This window comes from Platalea leucorodia (assembly GCF_965183815.1).
Source record: "Platalea leucorodia genome assembly, chromosome: 11".
Taxonomy (NCBI): Eukaryota; Metazoa; Chordata; class Aves; order Pelecaniformes; family Threskiornithidae; genus Platalea; species Platalea leucorodia.
In genome coordinates this window covers 23,163,103-23,175,437 of record NC_138833.1, presented here as the reverse complement: position 1 = coordinate 23,175,437, position 12,335 = coordinate 23,163,103, and the positions used below count along the sequence as shown (strand labels likewise).

Sequence of the window (12,335 nt, the reverse complement as noted above, 5' to 3'; positions counted from 1 at the left end):
CCGCACTAGATCACGTAGAGGACAGAGATGATTGACACTTTTTTGTATTAATTTTTAACTTGTCTTATTATGCACAGGACAGAGAAATGGACTATCAGCAAAGCTCCAGAGACAACTTACTTTCAATGGAGGACTGCAAAGACCTTGAGAACCTGGAGTCTTTTACGGACATCCTGGACAAAGAAGCTGCTCTCACCTCCAAGTGGGAGCAGTGGGACACCTACTGTGAAGACCTAACTAAGTACACTAAATTAACCAGCTGTGACATCTGGGGAACAAAAGAGGTGGATTACCTGGGCCTTGATGACTTTTCAAGCCCATACCAAGATGAAGAGGTGATAAGCAAAACGCCGACACTGGCTCAGCTTAACAGCGAGGACTCCCAGCCCGTTTCTGATTCACTCTATTACCCTGATTTGCTCTTTAGTGTAAAACAAAACCCTTTAAATTCTTTGTTACCTGGCAAAAAAATTGCAACCAGAGCGGCAGCCCCAGTCTGTTCCTCCAAGAATGTTCAGGCTGAGGCACCTTTGTCGGACTGTGTTCAGAAGGCAAGCAAACCTGCAACTCAGCCTGCTTCCAGTACACAAATCATGGTGAAGACCAACGTGTACAATAACGAAAAGGTGAACGTTCATGTTGAATGTAAAGACTATGTTAAAAAGGCAAAAGTAAAGATCAATCCTTTACCGCAGAGCAGACCAGTGCTGAGCCAGGCACATGCTGATGCAGCAAAGGAGAACACCTGCTATTGTGGTGCTGTAGCAAAGAGACAAGAAAGAAAAGGAATAGAGTCCCCGCATAGTCACAGTACGCCTCCTATTTTGCCTTTTAAAGAGACTCAAGAACTGCTCCTCAGTCCACCCCAGGAAGCCCCAGGGCTTATTGTGGGGGAGAGCAGTCTTTCTGCCAGCACATCGGTGTCAGATTCTTCGCAGAAGAAAGAAGAGCACAACTATTCTCTTTTTGTAACAGACAGTTTGGGTGAACAGTCAGCCAAAGGAGACCCCGAGGAAGATGAGGATGATGAGGATGATATTGAAGATGAGGACCACGATGAAGGATTCGGCAGTGAGCACGAGCTGTCTGAAAACGACGATGAGGAAGAAGATTATGAGGATGATAAAGATGACGACATCAGCGATACTTTCTCAGAACCAGGTACAAGCAATGTTGGGCTTTGTTAACGTGGAGGTTGATGGATTTGTCTGCCACGTAGGAAGGAATGCTTTTGAATGCTTTATAGTTACAGATGAGCAACACTGATCTTAAAATTATGAACTTCCATCCCAGATTTTCTAAGTGCCTTGCAAAATGTAATTAATGAAAACTATACAAGGTCTCTATTGCCCTGTTTGGAGAAAAACTGCATAAACTGCGGTCATGCAACAAAAATAATAGAGAATACAGGAAAATCAAGCTTGTAGCCTAAGGTCGTAGAGTAACTACCTGCATTTGTTGTCTTCTTTTTTCATGGCTTGATGATAGGATGTGCAGAGCTTTCTAGTGCTTCAGTGGGTTGCTGCTTTGAATTTATCCAGAGTTGTATCTCTTGATAGCTGGTAGGAAATCATAGCCCACGTGAAATAATTTTGTACTTACTTAAGTCCTGCTGTAGGTACAGTTTTCCACACAAAGAATACCTAGCACTGAAACTAATAGAACCATTTCTTGGTGGTTTTCAGCAGTAACACTTAGTGGGTCTTCAAAGGATACTGAATTCCTCTCTTCTGCATGTAGAAATGGAGCCTTAACAACAGAAATAAGAACTAACCTTCACCTAGAAGGTAACAAAGCGGTAACGTTGTGTAAAAATAAAATCTGAAGGGAAAGGGACAAGACTGTAACCAAGTATTAGTTTCATTGTAGAAAGTATTATAATATTCACATTTTATAAACGCTTTATAGTAGAATATAAGCATTAAGGTATTCAGACGTTTGGCAATATATAACTTCAGGGGGGAAAGCAGCTGAAATTTTGCCTTTTTAAAAACAGCAGCTTCCCTAAAGCTTGTCAGTGTGTGTCGTCATGAACTCTCAGATTAAATTATTTTCTAAGTAGATTTCCTGAGTTGGCATTGACGTTGTTAAGCATTATGCCCTTTATGTTACTTGTACATGTACATTAACACGTTTTTATTAGCATTTTCAAACCTCTTCCTCCCTCCTTCTGAATTGAACTCCCTCTGCTTTCCGGGGCTTTGAGTAGCTATAGCAGCGCTGTGATGACTGCTGTACCGCACAGTGCCGTGCAGCCCACGGAGGCATGTTGCACAGAAAGCCTGGTAGCCCTGAAAAAGAGATGTCCTACTGAAATGCTGGGATTTCGGCTGGTGGAATTACATGAACTATTTGCCGTTTGTTCAAATTTTACTGACAGGCAATTGCGCTCGCCTTCTAAATACAACTGCATCGTCCAGGACAGGAACTGAGCAACTTGGCTTACGCAAGCTTGCTAGAACTTTAAGTGAATGAAGCCATTCACCTTGAGTATGGTGATACTAACAATTTCAGCATATGTTTTGATTATATTAGAAAGTAATTTCTCCAGGTATTTTAATTGTGTCGCTCTTGTACTTTGTGTTGCTTTTTTACCTTTAGAGTAAAGGGAAATGCTATGGATAAAGTTTCTAAAAATAGGCATGGCGCAGGAAGATTTAACCTTGCATAGTACTGAAACCAAAATCAGTTGAGAAATTTAGAGTGAAGATGTAATTTACTGAAAGTACAAAAACTTATTCGTTATTGCTGACCCTCTGATGTATCTTATACGCAGTTTGCTTTTGTTTATTCTGCTTTACGTATGTTTTTGGAGTGCCTGAAATGCTTTCTTAAAGCGTTAGTGTTGTCTGAAGAAATACTCAGATATAGTAAACTTCAGGAACTTGGAGAAATAATTAAAATGTGACTGGCTGTTGGGCAAGTTTGGGCAACAGTGTTTTTATTATCGCCATGACAGAGATTTAGCAATTCTGGTCACCTGCTAAGGTAATTTATTATGGGAATTATCAGCCCAGGCCTTTTTTAGTGCTTAAACTTTTTTTGCCATTACTAGTATATTTTTACCTATCTCATTTAATAGAAATATTTGTAAATGACTGCTTCTCCCATCAAGTAGTCAAGAGATTCCAGAAATGAGTGATGCAACAACTGATTCAGTTTTCAGTAGCACTGGAGAAGAAATAGCTGAAAGGGGAAAGAGCTTGTGGAGACATGGAGGTTGTTGAAAGAAGTTGCATTGCATCTGTTCTGAGCAGCTGGACCATCAGCTGGGGGAAAAAGACTCGTAAATGGTTTGACAGAAGTCAGTATGATTAAATAATAGAGAGCAGGGTTTTTTCTGGTTTTGTTTTGGTGGGGCTATTTTTGCTTTTGATCTGGTAAGACGCAGAAGTCACGTCTATCCTGTTCTCCGATTTACTTAGTTTAACCCTATTGAATTTAAACCTAGAACCATAGTAAGGGATGTGAACAAAGATTTTTAGGAGGGACTTGCGAAGGGCTTGAAAAGTAAATACAAGAACCCTCTCAGATTTCTTAGAAGCCCGCCGAAGAAAGTGAGGCTGCTATATGATCTTTGCTAGGAGGAGAATTCAAGGAAGATGAATACAGTGCAGAAAAGCTAAACAGATTTGTGGCACTCCTGTATGTTACGGACTAGGTTAGGACATGGTGCACTAGGTTATTCTCTGGAACTTTAAAATAATAGCAGGTCGATGTTAGAGTTGCAAGGCAGGATGCATTAAGTCAACATAATTTAAGTTGCTAACTTAATTACAGTTTAAACAAGCAAACAGGAAGTCTTGATTTTAACCTTGTACATTTGTACAGATCAGCTCTTAAAGAGATTTGTTTTCATTGGTTGGCTTAATTCTGTGTTATCATGAAGATGGGCTAAATTGATACATCTCTATATAATGAGTTACATAGCTTGATGTGTTTTTTCAAGTGGAAAGTAAGTGGGTTTTTTAAGAGTATTTTGATACTTATGTCAAACAGCATTTGGGTAAAATGGAAGTACAGTTAAAAATATTTATGGTATTTGAAACTATAATGTAAATTGTCATAATCATTTTGGCTACACAAGAAAAAATGTTTTATAAAGCATGTTTCCTTGTTTGATTTGCCTTTAAAATACTGTCTTTTTAATAAACCAGAGAATCAGAGTAAATGAGTTGATGAAATGATTAAGAATCAGAACTTTAGAACTGATTTCACCCTTCTGCGCACCTAGCTTTTATTCGTACTTTGGGTTATGAGGTGAGAGTCGAACCAAAGGAAGAAGGTTTGTTTTTCCTCTTTCAGCTGGTGTTTCAAGTGCAAACAGGCTAATTGAACGGACTGTTTTAAAAAGAAGAAAGTGTTCTTTGTGCTACTGTTAAAAGATGAAGCAGAGCTCAAGCACAGGGGGTCAAGGCTTGTTAAGCTCACAGTCCGTTCAGTGGTTGGCTTTTCTTTAAGCTTCATCAGTGTATGTGGTGTTTTGAAATGCATTCTTTTTTAGGTAAATGTGAACTGTTACATAGCATTTTATTACAAAAGGCGATGCAGTGGTTTGGGGTTTTTTAACCTTAGTATAGGTTGTCTTTGTTTTCTAAAGCATACCTAGGATTTTAAAAACTGTGGTTTGTGTTTACAAAATTATGGTATAGATGTTTATGCAATGTGGATAGTGGCGTTACGGTTTCCATGTACTTCACGAACAGTTCATCATATCAAGCGCATCATAATAGACCTCTGATTACTTCCCTTCATCCCACTAAAGAGGTGAGGAAGAGGTTGAACAGCTTGTGTCCAGATCCCTTCAGTTTAGATGGTCTTTTCTTACGGGCTTCAGGTCATTGTCCCAATAACAGAGCCCCCCTCCTCTAGGCTCTTAGAGACGGGTGGTTTGATTTATTTCCCGAAGGTGTTCAAACTCAAGGAAGAGCAGGAGTTGGACTCAGTGATCCTAATGGGTCCCTTCCAACTCCGAATAATCTATGATTGAATAATTTTGCTTTCTTTATTAGTCTTTTGCTAATCCATCTTTATCATCTGCTTCTCTTTCCATGCTTTTTGATTAAAGATGAATTAAACTGTGGAGGCGAGTTAGGATTATGTTCCTGCAAATTCATGGAGAAAATTGTAGGGATGGAAGAGCACTCTCCAACAGCTGGGTTCTGTACCCTGCAGTGGAGGGACTGTGGGGGAGAGGAGCAATAGAGCTTAAGGGGGCAGAGAACGTAAAGGGGCTTTCAATGCATAAATAATTTGTCTCTTTTCAACTAATGAAGCACCATCACTGGCTCAATGCCTATTCCTGGATTTAAGGCAAGTACCCAGTAGTAGTTGATGCTGAAACCCAAGTCTATTAGATAACATAAAACAGGCCTTGTCTGTGGTTTTACTCCTAACTTGAATACTCAGGCCACCGTTAAAGGGCTAGAAACAGTTTTGTCAACATTATATAAACAATGCAATGCATCCTTTTAGGGTATGAAAATGATTCTGTGGAGGATTTAAAAGAAATGACTGCAATATCCTCTCGGAAAAGAGGCAAGCGAAGATACTTCTGGGAGTACAGCGAGCAACTAACACCATCGCAACAAGAAAGAATGCTGAGGCCGTCCGAGTGGAATCGAGATACCTTACCAAGTAACATGTATCAGAAGAATGGCCTCCATCATGGTAAGAATAGAGTCCTAGTTATACGTGAATGTCTTTCGTTCTGACACCTTCAGTAGCCAAACTCTCATACTTGCAAGTGCTGAGAAGTTGTGTTTTGGCCATGAAAATAAGTGATTAAAACACTGCAAGTCTGTTGCTCAGTTTAGCAGAGTTCTGCCCAGTATCCAAGGAAGGCACAGTGAACATACAGTAGTAACTTTCCGTGTGGTTTCTTCCCGAGGAAAGTGGATGAATTGAGAATTGTAACTTCCAAGGGCTTTCAGTGGAAACCCCAAGAGTTTGAAATTTTCCCAGTGCGGTACTGTAAACATATTGGATGGGTCACTTGACTGATATTTGCTCCTCGTAGCTGTTAGTTTCAGCCTTGCTTGTGTTAGAAGTAAGCTGGAAGCGATCTGAGATGCCAAGTTGACGTTAACTGCAGTATGAACTGAAGGACAAGCAATAAGGCCTAACTGTCTCATTTTGCTCCTCCCTACTTGTTTCTCCCACCTATGTGAATGCAGCACAGTGAAGCAGTTACTCTTCTGTGAATAAACTATTTCTTGAAGATACCCTCTGAGAAACTTAAACCAACTGGTCTAATAACTGTGTTTTATTCCCGTAACTTTTTGATGAGCAATTTGCTGTACTGCACGCATGACTAACATCACCCAGAACAAACCACTCTTAGGAGTAATGTTTGCTTTCTCGTCACAGGACCTCTTTGGTAGGCTGCTCCATTTGATTTTGGCTTTGAAGGGGAAAATGAAACCAGCTTCCCTGGTTGTAATGTTAACGTTCCCTTACAGTTGAAAATTGCTCTCTCTAACATGGCAGTTTACCTTCTGTTAAACCAGAAGATTTTTTGTTGTTGTTACTTGTAGATTTATTCAGGGAAGAAAACATTTTTTTTTTAATCTTCTTAGTTTTTATATGCTTATTTATCTTCTAGTGAAATATCAGTACCTAAAGCCCCTACCACTGTTCCTTCTTATGAAGGCTTATATCTGTACTTGTAATTAAACAACAAATAACCAAACGTGCCTTGAGGACTCAGTCCCACCAGACACTTGGAGGAGCAAGTGGCCTTTAAGTTGGGTGCGTATGCAAGGGATTTGTAGGATCAAACACTATTTAACATGCAGAAGCTACAGAATATAACATATGCAGGATTTTTTTATTTTCACATACAGCCATGTACCAAGGTCATCTGCTATCTCAGATAAATCATGCTAAATTATCAGCTCTCATAATTATTTCTGGAGCAGGTTTTGTTAGTTTTATTAGGATTTTCATGCAAGTGTCTGTAACAACTGGCATTTTTAATAGAAACTTAGAAAAAGACACATAGCAGTTGCAAAGAATCTTAAGGAATAAAGACTTTTTGTCTTGTGTATTTCCTCAGGAAAAACAGACCTTAAATAGCTTCAAATACATATGAAAGGGGTTGACTAGCCTTTATCTGGATCATTGAAGCTTGGTATCACTGAAGATCATTTCCGTACCAGGCCTTGACACTCTTTCTTAATACAGAACTTTAGCAATAATAAGATCATTTAGGACTTTAATCAACTTGAGTGTGCACGAGGATATATCGGCTGAACGCATGAGTTAGAAAGTTACAGTTGGGGCAAAACAACTGGGTTTGAACTTGTGACATACATTTTTCTGCACAGTTGTGTGTATACTGTCTGTCACATCCAGTAGCCTGGCCAGCGGTATTTGCTCTTATCTGATCTGGATATAATATGAATTGTACAAAGCAGTTTGTCTGGAAATGCTCTTTCTATTGTGAAAGGCCTCAGGGATCACATGATTCCAGTCCATTCTCTTGTAATGAACAAAGGAACTTAAACTGCACCCAAAAAAATACATATTGAAGAATGTTTTTTCGCAGGGTTGTGTATGTATTGTGTCACTTCCCAACCCAATTTTCTGCATATTTACAACAGGAAAATATGCAGCAAAGAAGTCACGGAGGACTGATGTAGAAGACCTGACTCCCAACCCCAGAAAACTTCTACAGATTGGTAATGAGCTGAGGAAGCTGAATAAGGTGATCAGTGACCTGACGCCAGTCAGTGAACTTCCCTTAACGGCCAGACCGAGGTCAAGAAAAGAAAAGAACAAGTTGGCTTCCAGGTACGTATTAGATAACGCTACATGAAAGTACCTTTGCAGTACTACAACTGCACGATTAAGATCTAACTAATTTTTGCCTCAAGAGATCCTGCTTCTGCAATGGGCTAATTACCAGTTTATCAAAGCAGGGCAACTGGCACTTTGGAGATGTAGTTTGCCTGTTCCCTAGGCAGCGATGTATTTCCACTGGAAGCTGGCTTATTTAGCTGCAGGGCAAATGATTGAGACAGTGATAAAATCCGTCAGTGTGAAATGTAAGCAAATACAGGTAGCAGAGTGCTTTCAGCAAAGGCGAGTGAGTAGATAGATGATTTTGTACATCACAGCTCTGGCAGTATTGGTTGATAAGTTCGTGTGGCAAAGAGATGCTCTTAGTACTCTGGAATTTTTGTTAGTGTTCTAATTCTTCCCCTCTTCTTACTATAGGGCTTGTAGACTAAAAAAGAAAGCCCAGTATGAAGCCAATAAAGTAAAACTCTGGGGTCTCAACACGGAATATGGTAAATACAACTCTTCACATCTTAATTTTTCTTTTGTTTGGACAAGTCTGTGTTTTGCACCATCATGTAACCTGGGTCATACCTGGCAGTTTGTAGAGAAAACAGGGTTGGTACAAACCCAACAGTTTGGTTGGTACAAAACCAGTCCGCTCCATAAAGCGTACGTAAATTGGGTTACCTGCAGTGTTGAGCTACTTTACGGCTGTAAATTATGTAAATGTATGCATGTGATGTAAACATTTTTGAAAATATGTTTACAGATGTAAACTGTTACATCTTAATTTTTACAGTAAGCGTGATGTGACACCTTTGACACTTACAGATAACAGTGTGTGGACAGCTGTGGATCTCTTTTGCTCCAGGGGGAATGTGCTGTAAATCTAAGCCAGGTTTTTTTCTTTGCAGATAATTTACTGTTTGTGATCAACTCCATTAAACAAGAAATAGTTAGTCGGGTGCAGGTTCCTAAAGATGACAGAGGAGTCAACATGGAACAAAAGTTGAACGTACTTATTAAAGACACTCTCGGTAAGCAGTAAACTTAATGTATTTGCGTGTATGTGAGGAGACATGGAATCTATGATATGTTAGACAGCAGGCAGTTTCTGGAATAGAGAAAAGAAAGAAGTGCTTCCTAATTTCAGTTGTCTGTGCCTTTTGGCTGGTTACTAACGAAAGCGTTCGTTGGCTTTGTATTACTTAGAGGAACGTACAGGTACGTGCAATGGAGAGTAACCTTACAGCACGTTTCCTTGCCCTCCCTTTGTAGGACTCCCTGTAGCTGGACAGACATCAGAATTTGTGAATCAAGTTCTAGAGAAGACTGCAGAAGGAGACCCCACCGGTGGCCTTGTAGGGCTACGAATACCAATGTCAAAAGTTTAAGACCTGACTTCAGCCGTTCCCACTGGTCAGATTCCACCCGTGCTGTCAGTACTTCCCTGTAAATGGCATTCTGGTCTGCATGTCAGTTGAGCATTACGTAAACACTTACGATTAGGTTCCATTGTTTTGAAATAACAACGTAGTAAAAGAAATCAAAGCATGATACAAAATGCTTAATAGCATTTTTGGAGCATAAACCAGATAGTTTCAAAGCTGCTTTAAGCTTAAATAGAGAGATGAGGATTCTTTTTAAAATTAAATTATCTAGGACCAGAATATATCACTTTTCTTTTAGAAGCAAAACCATGTTTTTGCTAGTAAAAGTTTGTAGCACATGCCAGACATTGTGACAGGTTTATGCTCCAAGTAAAATAACAGGAAGTGTTTTTTTGGTAAAGCTGTCAATTTAGGGAGTTTTTGTTCTTTTTTTTTTTAGTAATTGGATTTTCTTTTGTTCTTCTTTAAAAAACAGTAAGCTTTCTTTGCAACCATTAACTTGTACATAGCACACGTGGCATTAGAGCTAGTGTGCCATATAAGACTTTAATTTTCTGAGCTTAATATAGTATTTAAATGTCTGTGCAAGCAAGAGAAAAAAAGTATATTCTTTGTGCCTTGTATTTTGGGGGGAGAGCTATCAGTATAAGCTGGTAAAGTTTTGTATGAAGAAAACCCTGAGGGGAAAAACCAAGATGTATAGATGGTAAGATTATAGGTTTTAATGTATTTGTTCCAGCTCTTAAAATTTTTGAATGTATATAGGAATATGTTGAAAATGTAGATATATGCCACAGAGTCTATGTATTGTATAAAAGATGGCTCTAGAAAACTCAATTTCGGTACTTTGGCCGGAAGAAAACAAATACTTGCACATTAATGCGATTGTTTATTTTTGTACCAAAGACAAATGCAACTGATATGGCGAACTGCCAGTCTAAGTAAAGTTTTGCACAGCTTATATGATACTGTACTGAATGTAAAAACAAATGAAAAAAGAAAAAAAAATTAAAGGTCAGGGTTAGGGATCTTACTGAACTGTGAATTTTTTTGTTTGGGTCCAATTATCTACAGAAGGAGCATTCATACATAACAATATTATTTTGCTGTTCTTGTAGTTCGCTTCCATGGTAGATAAGTTGGTGGCCGTCTCGGAGTCTTTAAATCTTTTTTCTCTGCACTTACTGTAGGAGATTTTAATATATTTGGATTTTAGTAAGCTATTGGTAAAATAGTTTTCAACTTTGAGAATTTAAAAAAAAATATTTAGTTTGTTGTAGTATACTTCCACCAAACAACCAAAATAAAATTATTTTTATTGTAATTTGTATATATGTAAAGAGAAAAAAGAGCTACAAATATCTAATTCCTTAGTTGCCACTTTTCCAGTTGATGTATTATTATGCATGTGATGTTTCCAAGGATCAACACAGGCTTCAAACAAAAGAAAAAAAAAATTTATAGACTTTTATATTTTTGTACAGGTATTTCGAAACTAGCTTCTTCAAACTTATATGTGACTTATTCTTGTTAATTCAGTAGTTTCTATGATTGAGGAATATTAACACACAGTTCTTATTTGCTCTTCTGCTAATAAGAGTTGGCTTTGTAGTCAGTGTTAACGTACAGATTAAAAGCTTTAGCCTTCGGTGAGAAAGTCCTTTATCTCAAGGCAAGATCATTCTCTGGTTTCATGGACCCCCCTGTTCCTCCCTGTTCTTTCTCTCCCTATTTAAAGATGACAGAACACTGTTTACTGAAAATAGAAATACCAAATATTTTCAAATGTAGCTGCTGAAAAAAAATGCAAAAGTCCATGAAGGCTTTCTCCCCACTCCCTTTGGGGAATTTCTCCACTTGTAGTTTGTCTGAGTTTGTTTGTACTGTGATTCCTTTTTGTTTATAAGTAGATTATTTTTATATCCAAGCTTGTACTATAAAAAAAAAAGTCTGAATCGGAATAGTGCAGTAAGAGTGGCCGATGAAGGTGGCAGGCCTGCCACGTGCTTGCGAGCGTGCACGCAGCTTACTCGGTGTCGAAACGCTTTGGAAGACTCGAAAGGGAGGAGGAGGCCAAAATACCACTACTGAGCTGTACAGCAAGGCTTTCCTACGGGAGACTGAACAAAGACCCTGGGCAATCGAGGCCAAACTTTGTAAATCCACTTCAGACTCGCAAACTCTGAGTGGAGCGTGGGTGGTTTTGTTTCAGGTGGTGGTGCTGTTGCTAGGGTGAGGCGAGTTGCTGCTGCTTTGCACAGGGGGTCAGGTGCATCCCTGTCGCGATTCTTGCCGACGGTGCAGTTACTCCGGCGGCGCGTACGGCCCGTAGAACCCCGACGGAGAACGTCTCTTGGGAAGTTAAGGCCGTGTCTGTACCCAGATCTGAATACTGTCGTTCCTTGCTGATGAGCGCTGTTAACGCGCTGCTCAGATACCAGAGGGCCTTACGCCAGATCCGAGCTGTGTAGGCAAGGCAGCGTTTCTGAACGTGAAGAGAGCAGTTTTGCAATCAGGTAAAAACGTCTGTGACAAATTAAACTGACAAGGTATTAAAAGGCCCCCTTTTTTACTGCTCGGAAATACTGGGCAAATACAACTTTATAGCTTTTTATTTTTGTCTGAAAACCAGAATATGATTTTGGTCTCGTATTTCAAAGTAGACTTTGAATCTTTAGTGAATTCCATACCCTTGCATTTCAGTGTTTTCTATGTATTATTTTAAGTTAAAGCTTTTAAATAGTTGAGCTTTTTAATGTTGACACTTTATTTTGTACCTATTTATATGTATGTATATCTTAGAAAAGCACTTTGTTTAAAAAAAAAAAAAAAAAAAAAGAAACTGCGTTTTATATGATTCCTGCCACTTGCTGCTAACTCTGGGCTGGTCAGAATGCTGCAGCGATACTTGATATAAATAAAACCTGGCAGTAAAATGTAGAGTAAAGATAAGACCTTTTGCTGGTTTAACTTTATCATAAAGGTGACATAGGCAAGCTGTGCAGCTTTACATTTTAACCAGGGGACTCTGTGGCATTTAAACCGTCTAGAAATGGTTGTACTTTAATGCCAGTAACAATCTGCTTCCTCTAGTGTCATTAAAATATATACATTTAGTGTATACTTATCACAAACAAAAATCTTATAAGGGTATAAAAA

At 38.9% G+C, this 12,335-nt stretch overlaps 1 protein-coding gene across 4 annotated transcripts in view; it reads left to right on the top strand.

Moving 5' to 3' along the window:
- Positions 1-12,335, top strand: part of CREBRF (CREB3 regulatory factor) — a 14,352-nt gene extending 2,017 nt beyond the window's left edge. The window contains exons 3-9 of one of the 4 annotated variants that reach the window (XM_082324372.1): positions 78-1,161; positions 1,689-1,787; positions 5,476-5,670; positions 7,605-7,794; positions 8,221-8,294; positions 8,700-8,822; positions 9,064-12,335. In XM_082324372.1, coding sequence (XP_082180498.1) covers positions 78-1,161; positions 1,689-1,787; positions 5,476-5,670; positions 7,605-7,794; positions 8,221-8,294; positions 8,700-8,822; positions 9,064-9,179 — 1,881 coding nt within the window. In that variant the 3' untranslated portion in view covers positions 9,180-12,335. Of the gene's footprint in view, positions 1-77; positions 1,162-1,685; positions 1,788-5,475; positions 5,671-7,604; positions 7,795-8,220; positions 8,295-8,699; positions 8,823-9,063 lie in introns of those variants that run through there. The other 3 variants (XM_082324371.1, XM_082324373.1, XM_082324374.1) reach the window with 3 other exon arrangements.